Genomic DNA, 16,254 nt, shown 5'->3' on the forward strand with positions numbered 1-16,254 from the left:
TAGCGGTAGTAGTAATATTACTATTTTTTATAATGTCAGTTGGAAAATTAGTTAAAAAAAACATGAATCCTTGACCATATGTTTAATTGTCGAATACATACCTTTTAATTTAATATCAATATACTTACCAATAGGGAATGTTTTGGAATAACTACCTGACACTATTGGTCTAAATGGAGGGTCTATAATATTTTCATGCACCGTAGGTATTCCTATAAGTGTGGCTACTTTGGGAAATTTTACCTCTATAAATGTATAAATTTCTTCAGTAATGCGACCATCTAGTAGGTATTCCTCAATATAAGAATCAATACGTTGATTTGCTGTATGCAATTCATTATGTGAAATCGTCTCATAGTTGCCTGTTAAATATAGAATATCATATATTTTCTTAATGTACTGTATATTGTCATATAGCACTATCCCTCCCCCCTTATCTGGTTTCATTAGTCTAATGTTATAATCATTCCTAATTTCATTTAATAATTTAATTTCATCTTTTGATAAGTTGCTGATATTAGTAGTCTGTTTCAAATTAAAATATTCCTGATATAGTTCCCTTGTTACTACCCTATCAAAGATGTCTATAGAAGGGTGATTAGGTGGTGTAAAAGTACTAGTTTTGTTTAACAAATTACTTTATTTTAAAGTAGTATTAGTATGTTCAGTTTTTGATATATTATTAAAAAATACTTCCAAGTTAATCTTCCTAACGTATTTCTTAAAATCTATCAATAATTCTGTTAAATTAAATTTTGGATTAGGAATAAATTTCATACCTTTCACAAATAAATCAAAATACACACTATTAATTGCAATATTAGAATAATTATAAATATTAAAATTTTTATATGTATGAACATTTCCATTAATTATTATGCCCTCATCTTTGTTGTCACCATTGTTATTTAAATTCATCAAGGTGTGGCTCGAATTCTCAAAAGTTAGATTAGTATTTGGAGCAGAATACTCATAAGTTTCATCTACTGCAACATTATTATGACAAGGGATCAATAATTCTGGTAATACTGATTGTATCCCTTCCTTTTGAAGAATTTTTTTCTCTGATATGGCTGACTTGTATCCTTTGGATGTCTCTGAAAATCCTTTCTCACATATTGACCCCTTTCCTCATATAATTCCTGATAATTGTGTTTATCATTATTGATGTAGTTAAACTTATTGAAATTATTATAATTATATTTATTATGGTTATTAAAACCTTGTGTTTTAACATTCCTAGGGCTAGGCCAAGAATATGCAATCCCTTTATTATATTGTTCCCTATCCTTTAACATTTTGATTTACGTTGACTTACTTTAGCAATAAATTTCTCAGCTTCTAGGAATTGCCTATTATATAGCTTCTCCTATTCTGTAAATAATAAGTCATTTACTATACATGTATTAAGTTTCTCCGCCTCCTGTATTAACTTGCTTAATCTTTCATCATTATACTTTATTAATAAACGCATATAATTATACCCGCACTCATCAAAAAACAAGTTAAATTCATCTTTAACTGCACTAGTCAAATCTATACACATGGGTTGTTTAAAAACCTCAAACCCATGGAAACAATCTTACTATCAACACATTTAGATAAATATACATTGTCAATTTTCAGTCCATTTATGGTTTTTAATTTCTTTCCCAATGCATAAATCATACTTTTGAGGCTCCCAGTCTCATCAGTATCATCAATAACATCAAATTTCTTATTACCATTTATATTCCTATCATCTATTTTGTCTATATCATAATTAAAATTTAAAAACTGGTTAAATTGTTTGTCTTTAGAGTTCAAAGCTTGCTGTACTGATGGAAAACGCGATTGAAGGGTTGATGGAACAGTACCCTTATTATTATTCTCAATAACTGCTGAATAAGTCTTAGCAGGTAACACATGCTTTGGTTTGGTACCCGTTCTCTTAGCCTTTAAATCAATGTCGTAGAGGGAACAATCGAAAGTAATATCAGTCAAGTTGATGTTACTACTCTACAACGGTGCTGTATTGTCAAGTACATTGTATTGATTTTGATTATGAACTTTCTGCCCATTTGGTATATCAAGACTGTCATTCAGCACCTCACCTTCACTATCTGGTACATTGGTGTTATAATTTTTTATCCTATTAGAGCCAGGTATCACTGTATTGTGCGTTTCTCTAGTTGCTCCACTCAAGTCACGTAAGCCCACCCGTGGGGCTAAACCTTCCGCTATACCAGCCGACGTATTATGCGACAAGTTAGGTTTATCTGCTTTATCAGGTTTGTCTCCTGACAATACCTTATTAACCAAAAATACCAGTCTAGCGAGCTCACCTTTAAGCCCCGCTAGTTCCTCTTTTTAAAAAAAAAAAAATGCTGCTGTAAACTTCGGGATCAGTATTAGTCTTGCCCAAAGCATCAGCATTAGAAATATTCGTGCTCGAAAAATCCACATTAACAGCAGTAGCACCGGTGTCTTCCGCAGCCATGAACAACAACAGAATAAAATTTGCTACACAGTACCTCCAAGAATATCTTCGGTAAACACCAATAAGTGCCAACGACTGCCAAAAAAGTAGTAATCCACAATTTATTGTCACAAGGCACGAACACGAACTAATACGACAAGCAGATAACACAAAACTAACAAAATTCAGTAGCGTACACAGTTTAGTAGCGAACAGAGTTAAGCACTTTCAACCATAGTAACTGGTCTTCATCAGAACTACTTCATTTTAGTTAATCTGCTACTTATATAAACTAATTGGCACCAAAAACGCTCACTCCATTTAAAGATATACAAACACATTATTGAAACATGGTGGCAAATATGTTTAGATGCTACCACCTTTCCTGGATTAAATGAATTTATATCAACCAAATCATTGTTATTAGTATAAGTGATATAATAAATTATAAGATATATATTTATATATTTATTTGTTTATTTATTTATGTAATTTATATATACATATTTATGTAATTTTAACTAAATTCTAGTAGTTATCTTGTATTTTAAATCATAATTTTATATTAAGTTAATACTTGATTAGTTGTTTTTTTAAAATAGGAAAAAAATTTTTAATGAAAACGGAACAGTCCATTCACATCTTTGTTGTCCCTAGAATTATTATTTAATATTAAGTAATATAATTCATCGATTAAGAAATATAACCTATCTGCATAAGAATATCTATATATATTTATTTTTATTTATACTATTTATTATTTTTTATATTCTCTATCATATATAATAATTTTTTAAATATACACTTAAATTCTTTAAACATACACTCAATTTTTTTAAAAATACATTTATTTTTAAACTTATATGGGTTTGTTGCTGGTTGTTGCTTATCATAATGTATTTATAGTATGCGTGTTATTAAGAAGCTTGTTTTTTTAACAATTGTACTAAACTGCTGAGTAACAACTGGATGAAAATGCGTAGATGCTTTGTTTAAATTAAGGAATTTTAAGGTTAGGCAGAAGATATTATAAATATTCATATGTTGTGGTAGGATTGATTTTCTTTTTTTATTTATTCATTCAATAATGTGTTTGTATATCTTTAAATGGAGTGAGCGTTTTTGGCGCCAAATAGTTTATATAAGTAGCAGATTAACTAAAATGAAGTAGTTCTGATGAAGACCAGTTACTATGGTTGAAAGCGCTTAACTCTGTTCGCTACTAAACTGTGTACGCTACTGAATTTTGTTAGTTTTGTGTTATCTGCTTGTCGTATTAGTTTGTGTTCGTGCCTTGTGACAATAAATTGTGGATTACTACTTTTTTGGCAGTCGTTGGCACTTATTGGTGTTTACCGAAGATATTCTTGGTAGTTATTTAAAAGGGAAAAGTATGTAAAACACTTATAGCGGGGAAAAGAGAAAAAAGGAACATTAGTAACAAAAATGAATAAGAAGAAAGAGAGAGAGAAAGAGAGAGAATGTTATTTAAATTCTTGGTACTATATATAATTAGAAGAAGTAGATATAGAAAGGAGCCGAGAAAGTTAATAATAAAGATTAATCACATTACCTTACAGTATAGAGATTTTCCAGAATCAAATATATTATGATTCATAAAACAAAGCATTTAAAATTAGATGGAATTTATTCATTTGTCGTTTAGTTTATTAGTTTTGTTTGCTCCTTCCTTCACAGACCAGCCATTTTTGTTGCCTGTCTCTTCAAGCTCTGGGATGACCATTCCATTTCTTCTATGTCTGACAGTATTTTCTTCTTTTGGATAAATTCTATTGCTTCTTGTAGGGAATCAAAGATCTTCACTCCTTCTGGCAAAGGTGATTTTTATTCTTGCAGGAAAAAGAATTTGAGATTTAATATTGGCTTCTTTCAAGGACTTAATTAGAGGAACACACTCCTTTCTTCTGGATATGACTGGAAAGGTGTAGTCATTGTCAAAACAAATTACTTTTTCACCCATCTTGATAGGGAAATTGGTCCAAGCTGATTTCAGCACTAAGTCCTTGTCTTGTGAGGAAAGAAATCGAACTATTATAGACCTCGGGATAGAGGAACTCGGAGATGAAGCTGGATTTGCCAGGGACCGATTGAGCCCTCTCAATTAAAAAGAGAGAGATTCATAGGTTAGTACTAAGCTAACTGCCCTTGCGAGCCATTTTAAGCTTAGCCAATTATCCCTTGTGCGACTCAAACCCTGCACCTTGTGTTTGTAAGGCAAACACCTTAACCATTAGGCCACCCTCCTAACCTATTAGAGTGACAGAAAATGAACATCACAATGAATTTCTTCTGAAACAAAACACCGGGCTAATTGAGAAATTGGAAGACCTTGAAAGTAGATCAAGGAGGAATAATATAAGAATATATGGAATTCCTGAGAAAGAAGAGGGTGCTAACATGATTCAGTTCCTCAATAAGTGGTTTTCATCAGCACTAAATGTGTGTTTTGTTTCAGAAGAAATTCATTGTGATGTTCATTTTCTGTCACTCTAGGATCCAGGTCAGTTACTCTTTCCTCTAAGGCAAGAATCTGTTCAGATTGTTTTTTTTACTATTCCATTTAGAAGTCCCATTTGTTTACTGCATTCTTGTTTGATAATTATTTTGTTTTCAAATTTGTCCAATTTTAGTGACAGTTTTTGGATGTTTGTTATTATAAGATGTAGTTCTTTCTTCACTCCATACTCCTGGTGTAGGTTCTTCGGGTTGCTCATGTTGAGATCTCCAGTAGAAAACTTCTGGATAGGAATAAGTAAAAAAAATTCTCTTGGCTATATTAATTTTTAGAAAATAACAGGAATAATTAAAAATTCTCTTGACTAAGTATTAATTTTTAGTAAATAATAGTCTATGTTACTCTTTCTTTTAGTATACTTTTAGTTAGATTTTTTTCTAAAAATTAAAGTATATTTCCTGTCGGGATATTAAAATCTAAGCAGAGCTATGGATTTCTGCCGCTATCAGACTGGCATCTTGGCCACGCCCCTCGCATTGCCATTCTCTAGTGTCACCCATACTAACAGCAGTGGCTACTCTAGAATCAGTTTGTGCTTTTAATGTAGATGTACCTAATCTGATAACAACTTCATATAACCGTATGACAATTAATTGGCAACATTAATTTCCAAGGTTCCATTCAGGAATTGAACCAACACATTGCTTTTTTTTGTTATTATTATGCTGATCTCTACAACCAAAATATTAAGCTGCATTTTTAATGCTTACCAGCTTATATACAGCAATGCAGAAAACATTGCTACATAAAATTTAACAAATGCATCATTTGAATAAGGCATATATTGTTTACTGCGTTTTAGATTAACATGAATAGACATCATATCTGTATTACACATGGGAATAAACCATTCACTAGTGTTTTCGGTAGGCTCCCTATTGAAATATCAGCATTTGAAATGCTGAATGCCAACACAAGGGAAAACAGACCGAAACTACAGGAGAAGACCTAATCTCTAACATCGTTCTTCTCTAAACTAACTTTTTGCAGGGATACAAGCCTCCCTACTCCCTGAACTTGTTTATACTAACTCTTAGATAGTCATTTCTTAGAACAGGAGTGTCCAACCCGCGGCCTGCTGGCCGCATGCGGCCCTCAGAGTTTTTCCATGCGGCCCGCGACCCTTAAATTTAAATTTAGTTTTAATTTAACTTTTTTTTCCGTGTGTTTACACGTTTGCGTACTTTTGCTGTTCTGCTCATGCGCCAACTTCCGTTTTTTCATGTTTTTTCATACCAGCGTCGTTCCGCTGGTATGCTCATGCGCGAAAACACCGTTCGGTCGTTTTTTATAGTTCTGGTAAAGCTGAAGGAAGGAGCGAGATCGTGGAGAGAGGATTTATTTTATTTCACTGACTACAGTTACACTACATTGCATAGCAAAAGGTAAGGTAAGTAATTTTAATAAGATCTTTTTAACTTGTTTGGAATACGTCTAGTCACAAGGAAATAAAAAAGAAAGGAAGGAAGGAAGGCGTTTAACTCATTCAGTGATGGGAGGAATAACCACTGAGAAATTTTCCAAGTTTCATTCCAGAGTAGTTTATAATATGCATACAGGTGTATTAGCCAACCAAATAAAAAAGGTATTTGTGATATTAACTGACAACCTGAAAATTCCCACAAGGTGGACATTTGGGAGGCTGAGTGCTAATCAGGGTGAGCAAGAACTGAAAGCAAAAGGTAAACATTAACACTCCTTTCAGAGTACTTCTGCAGGTGGACAGGAAGATAGTAGAGAGGAACAGGGGTGAAAGGAGTATGATATCACTGATTGTCAGCAGCCTGAAAGTAGCTGAACAGTGTACATGGGGTAACAAAATAAGACTCAGACAGTGACTATATTGGTAGACATATTAAGGGACAGACTAAGAGAACTAATATTGTGCCTGTAGGCAGCAGTGGTCAGAGATGTTAGAAGTGTCACATGAACAGAGAACCAATGCACAGACTGCTGCTAAAATAGATATGCCCTACAGAAGAAGATTGTTGGAGATGGGACTCCATCACCGACTCTAGTGCTTGACATGTACATTTCATGATTCTCTTGTCTTGGTCTCTCGTAATGTATACAAAGCTTTGAAAAACTGGCAGATTGAGTTTATCTTCAAATTTTTACACACTTAATTTCCAAGTATTTATTTAATGTTATAGAAGTATACCACATGTTCATGCTGGGTTTAATTTAAATCTTTTGGCATAATCTGACAAGCATGGTTGTGCACAGGTCTGTCAGCCCTACTTTAAGAATCAAAAAGAGACGCTCCTCAGAGATGTGGAATCTACCCCGAGCCACACAAGAGTACTATCAAGCATGATGCCTTTTAGAAATATCTAAATCTGTCACTACTTATTAAAGTTTAATTTCATGACCGTAACCGTGACATCATTATTAGGGCTATGTAAACACTATGCAATTTAGCCCAGGAAACATGAGCTGAAACTTTTAAAGTTCAACTGTACCTCCCACAGTCAAATGGCTCAAGTTTACTGGGGAACCATGTGCTGAATTAAAACTAAATTCTGAAATTAGACAAAAATCACTCATTGTTAACCTTTGAAAGTTAATATTTGAAGCATCAATCACACTGGTGTAACATCTAACTACCATAGCAAATGCCCCCCCCCACCTTTCATTGCCTTCTTTCCACTTCAAACCTTGTGGCAGTTAAATTACTGAGCTTTGCTTTGTGTCTTTCTTGTTAGGTCACCATATCCATAGTCACTGTGCACAGTCGCATAGAGAACTTGGGTGTAGTGGTTCTTGTTAGCTGTCCAGGAGGATAGAGCACATTTGTTAGAAAGCATCCCCCCCGGCCAACACAGCACTGGATCATGCAGAGACTGGCCAGACCACAGAGCAAGACAAGCACTGTATACCGTGTATGGATGCTAGTGATCAGGAAGACCTAAACTGGCAGTATCAACCCCCCCAAGCATCACTGCAGTACAGGAGAGACTGTCACTTGTATGTACCTCAGGCAGTGAATCAGTTTAATGTCATCCATCTTGTATTCTGAGCTACCAACAATAGAAAGAAAATAAAACAGACAGTCATGTTCCATTCTGTATTTGTTTTTTGGAGTGTGTGTGTGTGTGTGTGTGTGTGTGTGTGTGTGTGTGTGTGTGTGTGTGTGTGTGTGTGTGTGTGTGTGTGTGTGTGTGTCTGTGTGTGTCTGTGTGTGTCTGTGTGTGTCTGTGTGTGTCTGTGTGTGTCTGTGTGTGTCTGTGTGTGTCTGTGTGTGTGTGTGTCTGTGTCTGTGTCTGCAAGAGTGTTGGGATAGGTTTCCCTAAGTATCATAATATAATCTATGATACCGGATATGGTTCAATTTACAGGAGTCTGTGAAAGGGTAGATGTTGTGACATAATTATTAAAACTACACTTGCACATTTCCTTTTTATTATTTTATTTCACAGACTGACATTGATTGCTTGGCTACTCACCTGTGTCAGTCTTGACATGCGGTTGGATTTACCTCAGTGATGCTTTGAAGGGGTCTGAGTTTTGTTGGCAGTGAGAAAATCCCATGGGGGAGTATAAAGGTTGTTTATTATTGTTGTTGTTATGGAAAATTGAAGCATTCCACTGTTCAAAGAGTGATAGTCTGAACTGGGTGGCTGCCTGCATATGACTATTTGACCTTGGAGAGCTAACCACACCCCAGGATCTTTCTTCCTTTTTTTTTTTTTGTAATTAATGTGTGTGTTACATATGAAGTGACAGCAGATGAGAAGATATTTACAGTAAATCGCTCTTGTAGTTGGAGGAAGATGACAAGGCATTTTTTGTTTTCTTTACTTGAAGTTATAGATGACACTACCAGCACTGTTTTTGATGTAACATGCAAGTTGTATGCATGTATAAGTATGTCGCTGGGCAGGGGAGTATAGATGCGTATCAGAGGGATGTCTGCTGCTGCTGTTTATAAAATAATTTCCTTTACATTGCTGCATTGTAAGACATGTTCCAGGCTTAGTGAATGCAAGGATGCAGGCTGCTTTAGAACATCATTAGAATGAGATATTGAATTTTGGGGCGAATATTATGCATTTATTAATTTATTTATTGTTCAAATTCACCTACAATACAGCCACAGTAGTCCGCATAAACCTGGGTTTTTTTTTTTTTTGGGGTCCTCACTTGCCGTTTGCCCCCCAGACCATTTCTGTTGACTCAATGCGGCCTTGGAACTGAATAGGTTGGACGCCCCTGTCTTAGAATATTCCGTTTTTGCTGAGGTATGACAATCTCAGACTTGGTATATGCAAGTATGTTTTTTTTACCATTCAGTCTGTGTTTCAGGACTGTCTGTAGTGGGTCCTGACTTTTCAAATGGTTACCTTTTCAGCAATGCGAATAGTAGCTTAAAAAAAAAATTTACAACTCTACACAAATTTAGCTGTAGAATTACATTAATTTTATTCTGAAAAATTGTTGCTGCTTCAGGCATTTTACCACAGCAGATCTACTTTAATTTTCTCAGTCTTGCATCATAAAAATATCAGGAACATTTCACAGTATACTGTTGCTTGAAGCAAAACAAAGAACACTATCACGTCTTTCTGGGGACCAATTTACATTGATCAGGATGTAGAATTTTTTCAGATTTATCTCTAGTTTTACCAGGCTTTTCTACCACTACAGCTTGAATAATCCCGTAAAGAAAGAAAATCCCGGACGGCTTCTTAACTCAGTCTGGCTGCTTCTTAAAATATAAATAATACATTTTATTTTACGCCTACTCAGGGACGATCTCTGCCTAACATACAGAGCTATGTCAAATCCAGAGCTGTTGGACATGCTCCACTTAAAGAAATCCCAATCCCTCTGAGCTGCACGCTCTAGAGACCTAAACCTTGTCACCACAATAAACAGAACATGCTGGAGGGATAGATTCCTGTCCCAGAGACTTCCCCATACTCTGGAACAGACTACCTATCTATGTCAAACAGAGCTCCTCATTAGCACTCTTCAAGAAAAATCTTGATGATTGGATGGGAAATGGGAAATTCACCCCAGGGATCACTTCTGTGGCTCTGCTCAGCAGGGGCACAGGAAAATAATTTTCTTGGGTGGTGAAAGCCAGGGTACATTTTTTAGCTAGGTTTATATAGGCCCTAGGGCCAATAGCCTAGTACCTACCTATGAACGAAAAAGGAAGGCAGCAGAATTTGTGGATAACACCCAGAAAACTTGCAGGTTAACGGCTTTGTACTGATGCAGGCAGACTAACTTCTCGAAACCTCCCATTTTATATTTCTTTTAACTGCATGCAGAAAGTCTTTCCACTTTGATAGTCACATCATGTTTCCATGTTGACAGTCTTAAATTTATCCTGTGCCATTGTTCATCTATCATCCCAAACACTCCATTGATCTAATTAAAAGCTGCATGTACTGGTGTTTATAATTGTTCCATTCTCTTACTAAACTAAGCGTAATGCTCACAGACTCAGATTTAGATTTTTCACTGGGATGTTTCTGGAAAATGCATTATGTGCCTCAAGCTATCTGTGCCGACTCTGACACAATCCATTTCTTGCTTCTCTTCACGTAAGTGAAGGCACTCTTGAGCAAGTTTAATTTGTCTAGTTATTTGTTGGGTGAAAAATGAGGATCCACTTTTTGACAAATATTTAAGTTTGAGCAGATATTTTTGGAGATTAGATATGGTACCACTTCTTCCACCATCCCAGAGACTTCTGAAAGATTGTCATAAATTTGGAAACGGTTTCTATCTACTGCTCTCTCGCTTGACAGTTGAACGATGAAAAACTTTGGAAAATCAGCCTGACAGCTTCTTAACTCACTCTGGCAACTTCTTAAAATGTAAAGAATACATTTTATTTTACATGAAAAAGGTAGGCATATTTATGGTTAAGACCCAGAAAATTAGCAGGTTAACAGCTTTATACTGATACAAGCAGCCTACCTTTTTGCAGCTTCTCATTTTGTATCCTTTATATCAGACTCTGCATGCAAAAAAAAAATCTCATTTCCACACTGATGGTCACATGTTTCAATGCTGACAGTCTTACATTTAGAAAGATCCTATGTACAGATTCACCTTGTAGCTCTTAATTGAATCTGTGCTCCAGGCATGCTTTTCACTTCAGCTGTGTACTGAAGAAAACCAAACACTAAAACAATGAGATAGACGTAGGAATTTGCAAGTATTGGCTGTTGTCCTTTTGGCTTTTTTTTGTCCCGTCTTTGAACATTGCAATTTAGTTTTTTAACCTTCTGTGACTCCCCTGCACTGGCCCAGTAATCAAGGAGCCTTAATCCCCACCACTAGCACCAGTGAGGGACATGTACATTGGGAGGATAAGTACACACACAGTAAAGTACAATTTCCCTTAAGAGTACAGGAGATCACAGTCAGTCTGGGGTTGTTTTTTCTCTTTATCCAGATCCCTGATAAGACACCCCACTGGCACAACTATAGGGTTAAGATGTCAGCCTAGTGGTCAAGCCAAATTCTCCAGCACCCGCTCTGTCCAACCAGTGCTTCATGTCCCTGCCCAAGTAGCTGATACACACACACACACACACACTTTGAGATTTGATTTATATACAAGCACACAGACACTCCTGGGGAAGGGTGGCACAGGTTTGTTAGCTATGCCCCCTTCTGCCCAGACTATAAGGTAGTACCAGCTGCCACCAACCACTCTATCAGCTACTATAAGGCCCTTCCCAAAGGGTGACCAATTCTACTGTGTAATGTTACTATTATCCAAATGGTAAGTGTGTCCAAGACCAAGGCTATTTGAGTGGCCTGTACAGTGTCACCAAATACATGCAAGTACTCTAAAAACATAAATATCTCTAAACCAGCCACAAGTAAAAGGTTTACATATATTCAGTAATAAATACAGAAAACATCTAAACTAATCTTACTAAGTTCCTATCTATCTCTAAGAGAAATCACTGTAATCTAAGTCTTACTTGCAGAGCCAGACAAGTGCTTTTGAGAGGATGCTGTCAGATCCAAAGACAAAAACAAAATGCACTGACTCACTCTCTGAGATGGTTCTCAAGTTACTATCAAACATTTCTGATGGATTATCTCAGATTACATCATTCTTTGTCACCTGTGTGTCAGAAATACTTATTTTTCAGAAGTTTAGAAGTTTTCCTGGAACTAGAAGTCGTAAAACAGCTGAACACTTTTACCTTTGAAACCTGTAATTATTTCTGTTTCCAGACAATAGAAAGAATTTCTAGCTGCAGACATTCAGTCTCCTAGCTGAGATAAACACCATCCTAAATAATTCATTTATTTTCTTAAGAGTGTGTAAGTTAACTCTGTTCTTTTCCAGTAGGGTACACTGCGGTTACATTCTTGAAGCTCAGCACATAACGTACAGTTTTACACACACTTCTGCACCAGCAGTTTAATACACACATAACATGCAGTTCTCTTACATTTGTTAGACAAGTCTATGGATCATATTAATATTCACAAATGACATATGATTATTTACAAAATTCTAGCTAGCTGGGCTGGCAACCTTCATGTTACAGATCATGAAGCTACTTTAAATGTACATGGCCGAATCATTTTAATATTAACACACACCACAACTGATGTAGCCTACATGCTGTATTATGTGGAAACTATACATTTTATTTGTGTATGTACAATTTTTGTAGCCACAGAGTCTGGTGCTATAACCTGCATGCTGTATTAGTATATGTGTATATTCTGTGCATTTTGCTTACTGTATTTACATGTAATTATTTGTAGACATCAAGCCTGATACTTCAGAAGATTTGGTGGCTTTCAATAGTAACCTGGTGAAGTTCCCATGCAACAACTTTTCAAAACCACAAATGGAACTTAAGTTGAACAGAAAAACTGCATTCGGCACTACAACACTGGTGTTAACAGATTTAAGCAATAAATTCACATTAGGGTTTAATGAATCTCCTGCATCTCTCACGAAAAACTCCAAACAGTTGTCTGAGTGGAGGGCACCATATGATTCTTCAGCAACAGATATTTGTACTGTTGTACAAAATTATCCACAAGAATGGAGAACAGTGGGGCAGCATAGTTTATGCACTGCAAATAGAGCAGACAACAGCCAAGACACTTGTAGGGATACAGACGTTCTACATCTCCATTCAATGAAAAAAATGAAAATGGACTGTTTGCCTTCAGGAGGAAAAGGTTATCCAGGACCATCAGCAAGGTAAAGGAGAAAATATTTTGTTTGGTGTTAACTGATCAGAATGTTTTCTAGAAAATTATCACTCTCTAAGTGCACAGAAATAAAAAAAAAGTGTGTGTTTCTATGTAGTGCAGCACAATGGTAGGTTTTACTTTGTTTTCACTGGTGAACTGAAAGCTTCGTTTGGTCATTTAACTTTGAGTTGCACATCCGACACTTGTACTTTGCAGGAATTAAACCTGGTCAGTAGGTTATAGTTCACTGCTCATTTCTTCAGTCCACCATGTATTACTAACTCGGCAGTGTAACACATTTGTTTTTTAATTGGCTTAAATATCTATTTTAACTTTATTTTTTAACTAGGTAGACACAGTGATACAAAGTTAAATTTGATACAGATTTCAGTGTATATCCTTTGTTACGAATATGCGTTGATCATTTGAGCATATATCATTCATTACAGATGAGCATTGACTATTTGCACATGAGAACAGTCAGTATTTCATGAGTATTAAGTGGTGCAACGTAGAACTACAGAAAACAAATATATCCTGTAAGTGAAGGTAACCATAAGCACTCCTTGTAATTATAAGAAAGCAATGAATCTGCATTCCTTATAGGGTATATAGTTCTGGTGAAAGTATGGTCCATTCAGTGCAGACACAGGTATACCTTTCTTTGAGGAGACTTCTTCACTGGGCTTTGCTCCCAAGATGACCATCTACTAGTCTTCCATCATACTGGGTACCCCACACAGACTCTTGAGATTTTCTTTGGAAAGGTCACTGTATCTGTAAATCATAACATTTTGGTTTACCCATTGTATGTGTACTCAGTTGAGTTAAATAGATGGCAGTTATCAACATGAAACAAATATACTGTAGATTAGGTTTGTTGGGGAGCCAGCTTGTTTAACATGATGGAAAAATATGAAGCATCATTCATGTAGTTATGTGATGCAGTGCATTTTAAAGCATGTTCTGTTACTAGCCTGTATTAGTATTGATATAGTTATGCTTGGAGGCAAGTGTTTAGTGTAAGGGAGAAGTGGGTTTGGATAATGAGTTGCAACTGCACCAGTAGAACATAGATACATCTAGGGGGTTTCTGAAGGCTGGTGCACCGGTATTAATTATATGTGAAAGTAAAGAGTTCCACTGTTTAGGTACAGCTAAAGTAAGCAGTGATTCACAGTGGTGGCTGAGAAATGCTGGGGTATAGTGAGGAATCACTTAGTGGAACACCTAGATGGAAATATATGATTTGGTGACCGACTTTAAGGGTGGATATTTTTCTGAATGACATAAGGTGGAATAAGCTGCTCATAGTGTGGAGATAGTTTGTTGCTTAGTTCAATCTAACTGTTTGCTCGTAGGAATAGGCAGTAGTTTGATTTTGTTTGGACGATTACCAGAGACCAGTCTGGATATATAGGATATGCCACTTCTGATGTGGGGTTAGTAAAAATGGAAAAACAGTCAAGAAGAGCTGGTATAAGCACTGGTGGTAGATAAATAATCCCGGTGGGTAAAGTTGGGAACTGGTTTGCCCAGTAAAATGTGACTGATTTACAATGTCGTTGTTGAATTACTTTAGCGATTTGCAGTGAAGTTTGAGTGCAGGTTTAAAATGACTTGTGGAAGTTTGAAACATGATAAAGAACTCCTAATAAAGTTTATTTATCTTCTTGAGCAGCTTAAGTTATGAGCCAGACCTGGCCGAAGGAACATTAGTTTGATCTTTTTCTGCAGAATTTATTTCACATAATTTAACTTAAATGTATCTGGTTGCAAGGGATATTGTTAATTGATTAGAAGGTGCAGAAGAAGATAGTGTCATCTGTACATTGTATTACAGATGAAGGGTGACATAAAGCATATTGACAAATATTATGAAAAGGAGAAATCCAAAGACTGATCCCTTGTGGAACCAAGGAATACAGGCAGAAGGAAAGATGTTAAGTTTGACCTGGTAGCTAATGAATCAGCCTGTATAAGTTTAAGGAAGGAAGATGAGAGAGAGTATGATTTACCATGTAAAATGCTTTTGATTGACCTAAGGAAATCACTGTGGTATAATTAAGCAATAACCAACGACGTGAAGATTTACCCACGGTTGGTGTGGTTTAATCACAAGGGCGAAGCCCGAGTGATTAAACAAAGGCAACTGTGGGTAAATCTTCAGTATACCACAACCATGGAGTCAGTTATTGCTATTGTACAATGACATTATTTAAGAAAAAAAAAAAACTTTTCTTAAATAATGTCTTTGTATAACGGCAGATTGCTGCTGTTCTGCTGGTTGTGGTATACAGAGTCTGCGTTTTGATGTACTGCGCATGCGTATGGGACTTGCATTCCCACACATACCCAGTACATTAAGGCTTTGAAACGGAAGCAATGGAGAAAAGAAAGTCTCTGTTGATCCGTTTTCTCTCTCTCTCTTTTTTTTATTGTAAAAAAAAAAAGTTTTGGGGCAGTTTTTACCAAAAAAAAAAGTGTGGGCGACCAGACCTTTTTCCATTGGTATATTGAGGGATTTACAATGGGCACACTGGTTGCGCAGGCCAATCAGTGTGCATGTTTTAGAATATTAATAGGGAGGAATTGTATAATTGCTATTATTGAGCTGAAATGGTAAAAGACTGTAGGTCATTTATGTCGTGGCCCAAAACCATGTTGTAGGGGTGGCAATTTCTGGTGATTCTTTGATGTAGTAACAGCCTATGGACGTACTTTTTCTAGTGTTCTAGATATTGAGGGAAGAATTGTGATTGGTGATCTGGGTAGAGAAGGGCCTCCCTATGGATTGAGTATGATGAGTGTTTTGTAAGCAAAGTGAGAAGTTGCTTTCTTTTATTAATCTGTTAATGAGGACAAATCACAACAGCCTCAAAAATATGCTTGTTTTAGACAAGGCACAGTGTATTTACTTTTTGAGGTACTTGCATATGTTTGATGTTGGGAGAGGTGTAAGACTTAAGGAATGTGTGACTTGTGAGTGCAAAGAAGTAGGCCTGTATATTAGGTTATTGGAAGAAAGACTGCAGATATTTGTGAAATGGTAATACACATTATG

At 36.0% G+C, this 16,254-nt stretch overlaps 1 protein-coding gene across 2 annotated transcripts in view; it reads left to right on the forward strand.

The window, feature by feature from the left end:
* Positions 1-16,254, forward strand: part of NEIL3 (nei like DNA glycosylase 3) — a 622,290-nt gene that overhangs the window by 421,496 nt on the left and 184,540 nt on the right. For both annotated transcript variants that reach the window (XM_044062525.1, XM_044062524.1), the window contains exon 8: positions 12,750-13,197. In XM_044062525.1, coding sequence (XP_043918460.1) covers positions 12,750-13,197 — 448 coding nt within the window. The remainder of the gene's footprint in view (positions 1-12,749; positions 13,198-16,254) is intronic.

This window comes from Protopterus annectens, chromosome 2.part1 (assembly GCF_019279795.1).
Source record: "Protopterus annectens isolate FY-2018-M chromosome 2.part1, PAN1.0, whole genome shotgun sequence".
NCBI classification, from domain to species: Eukaryota; Metazoa; Chordata; order Ceratodontiformes; family Protopteridae; genus Protopterus; species Protopterus annectens.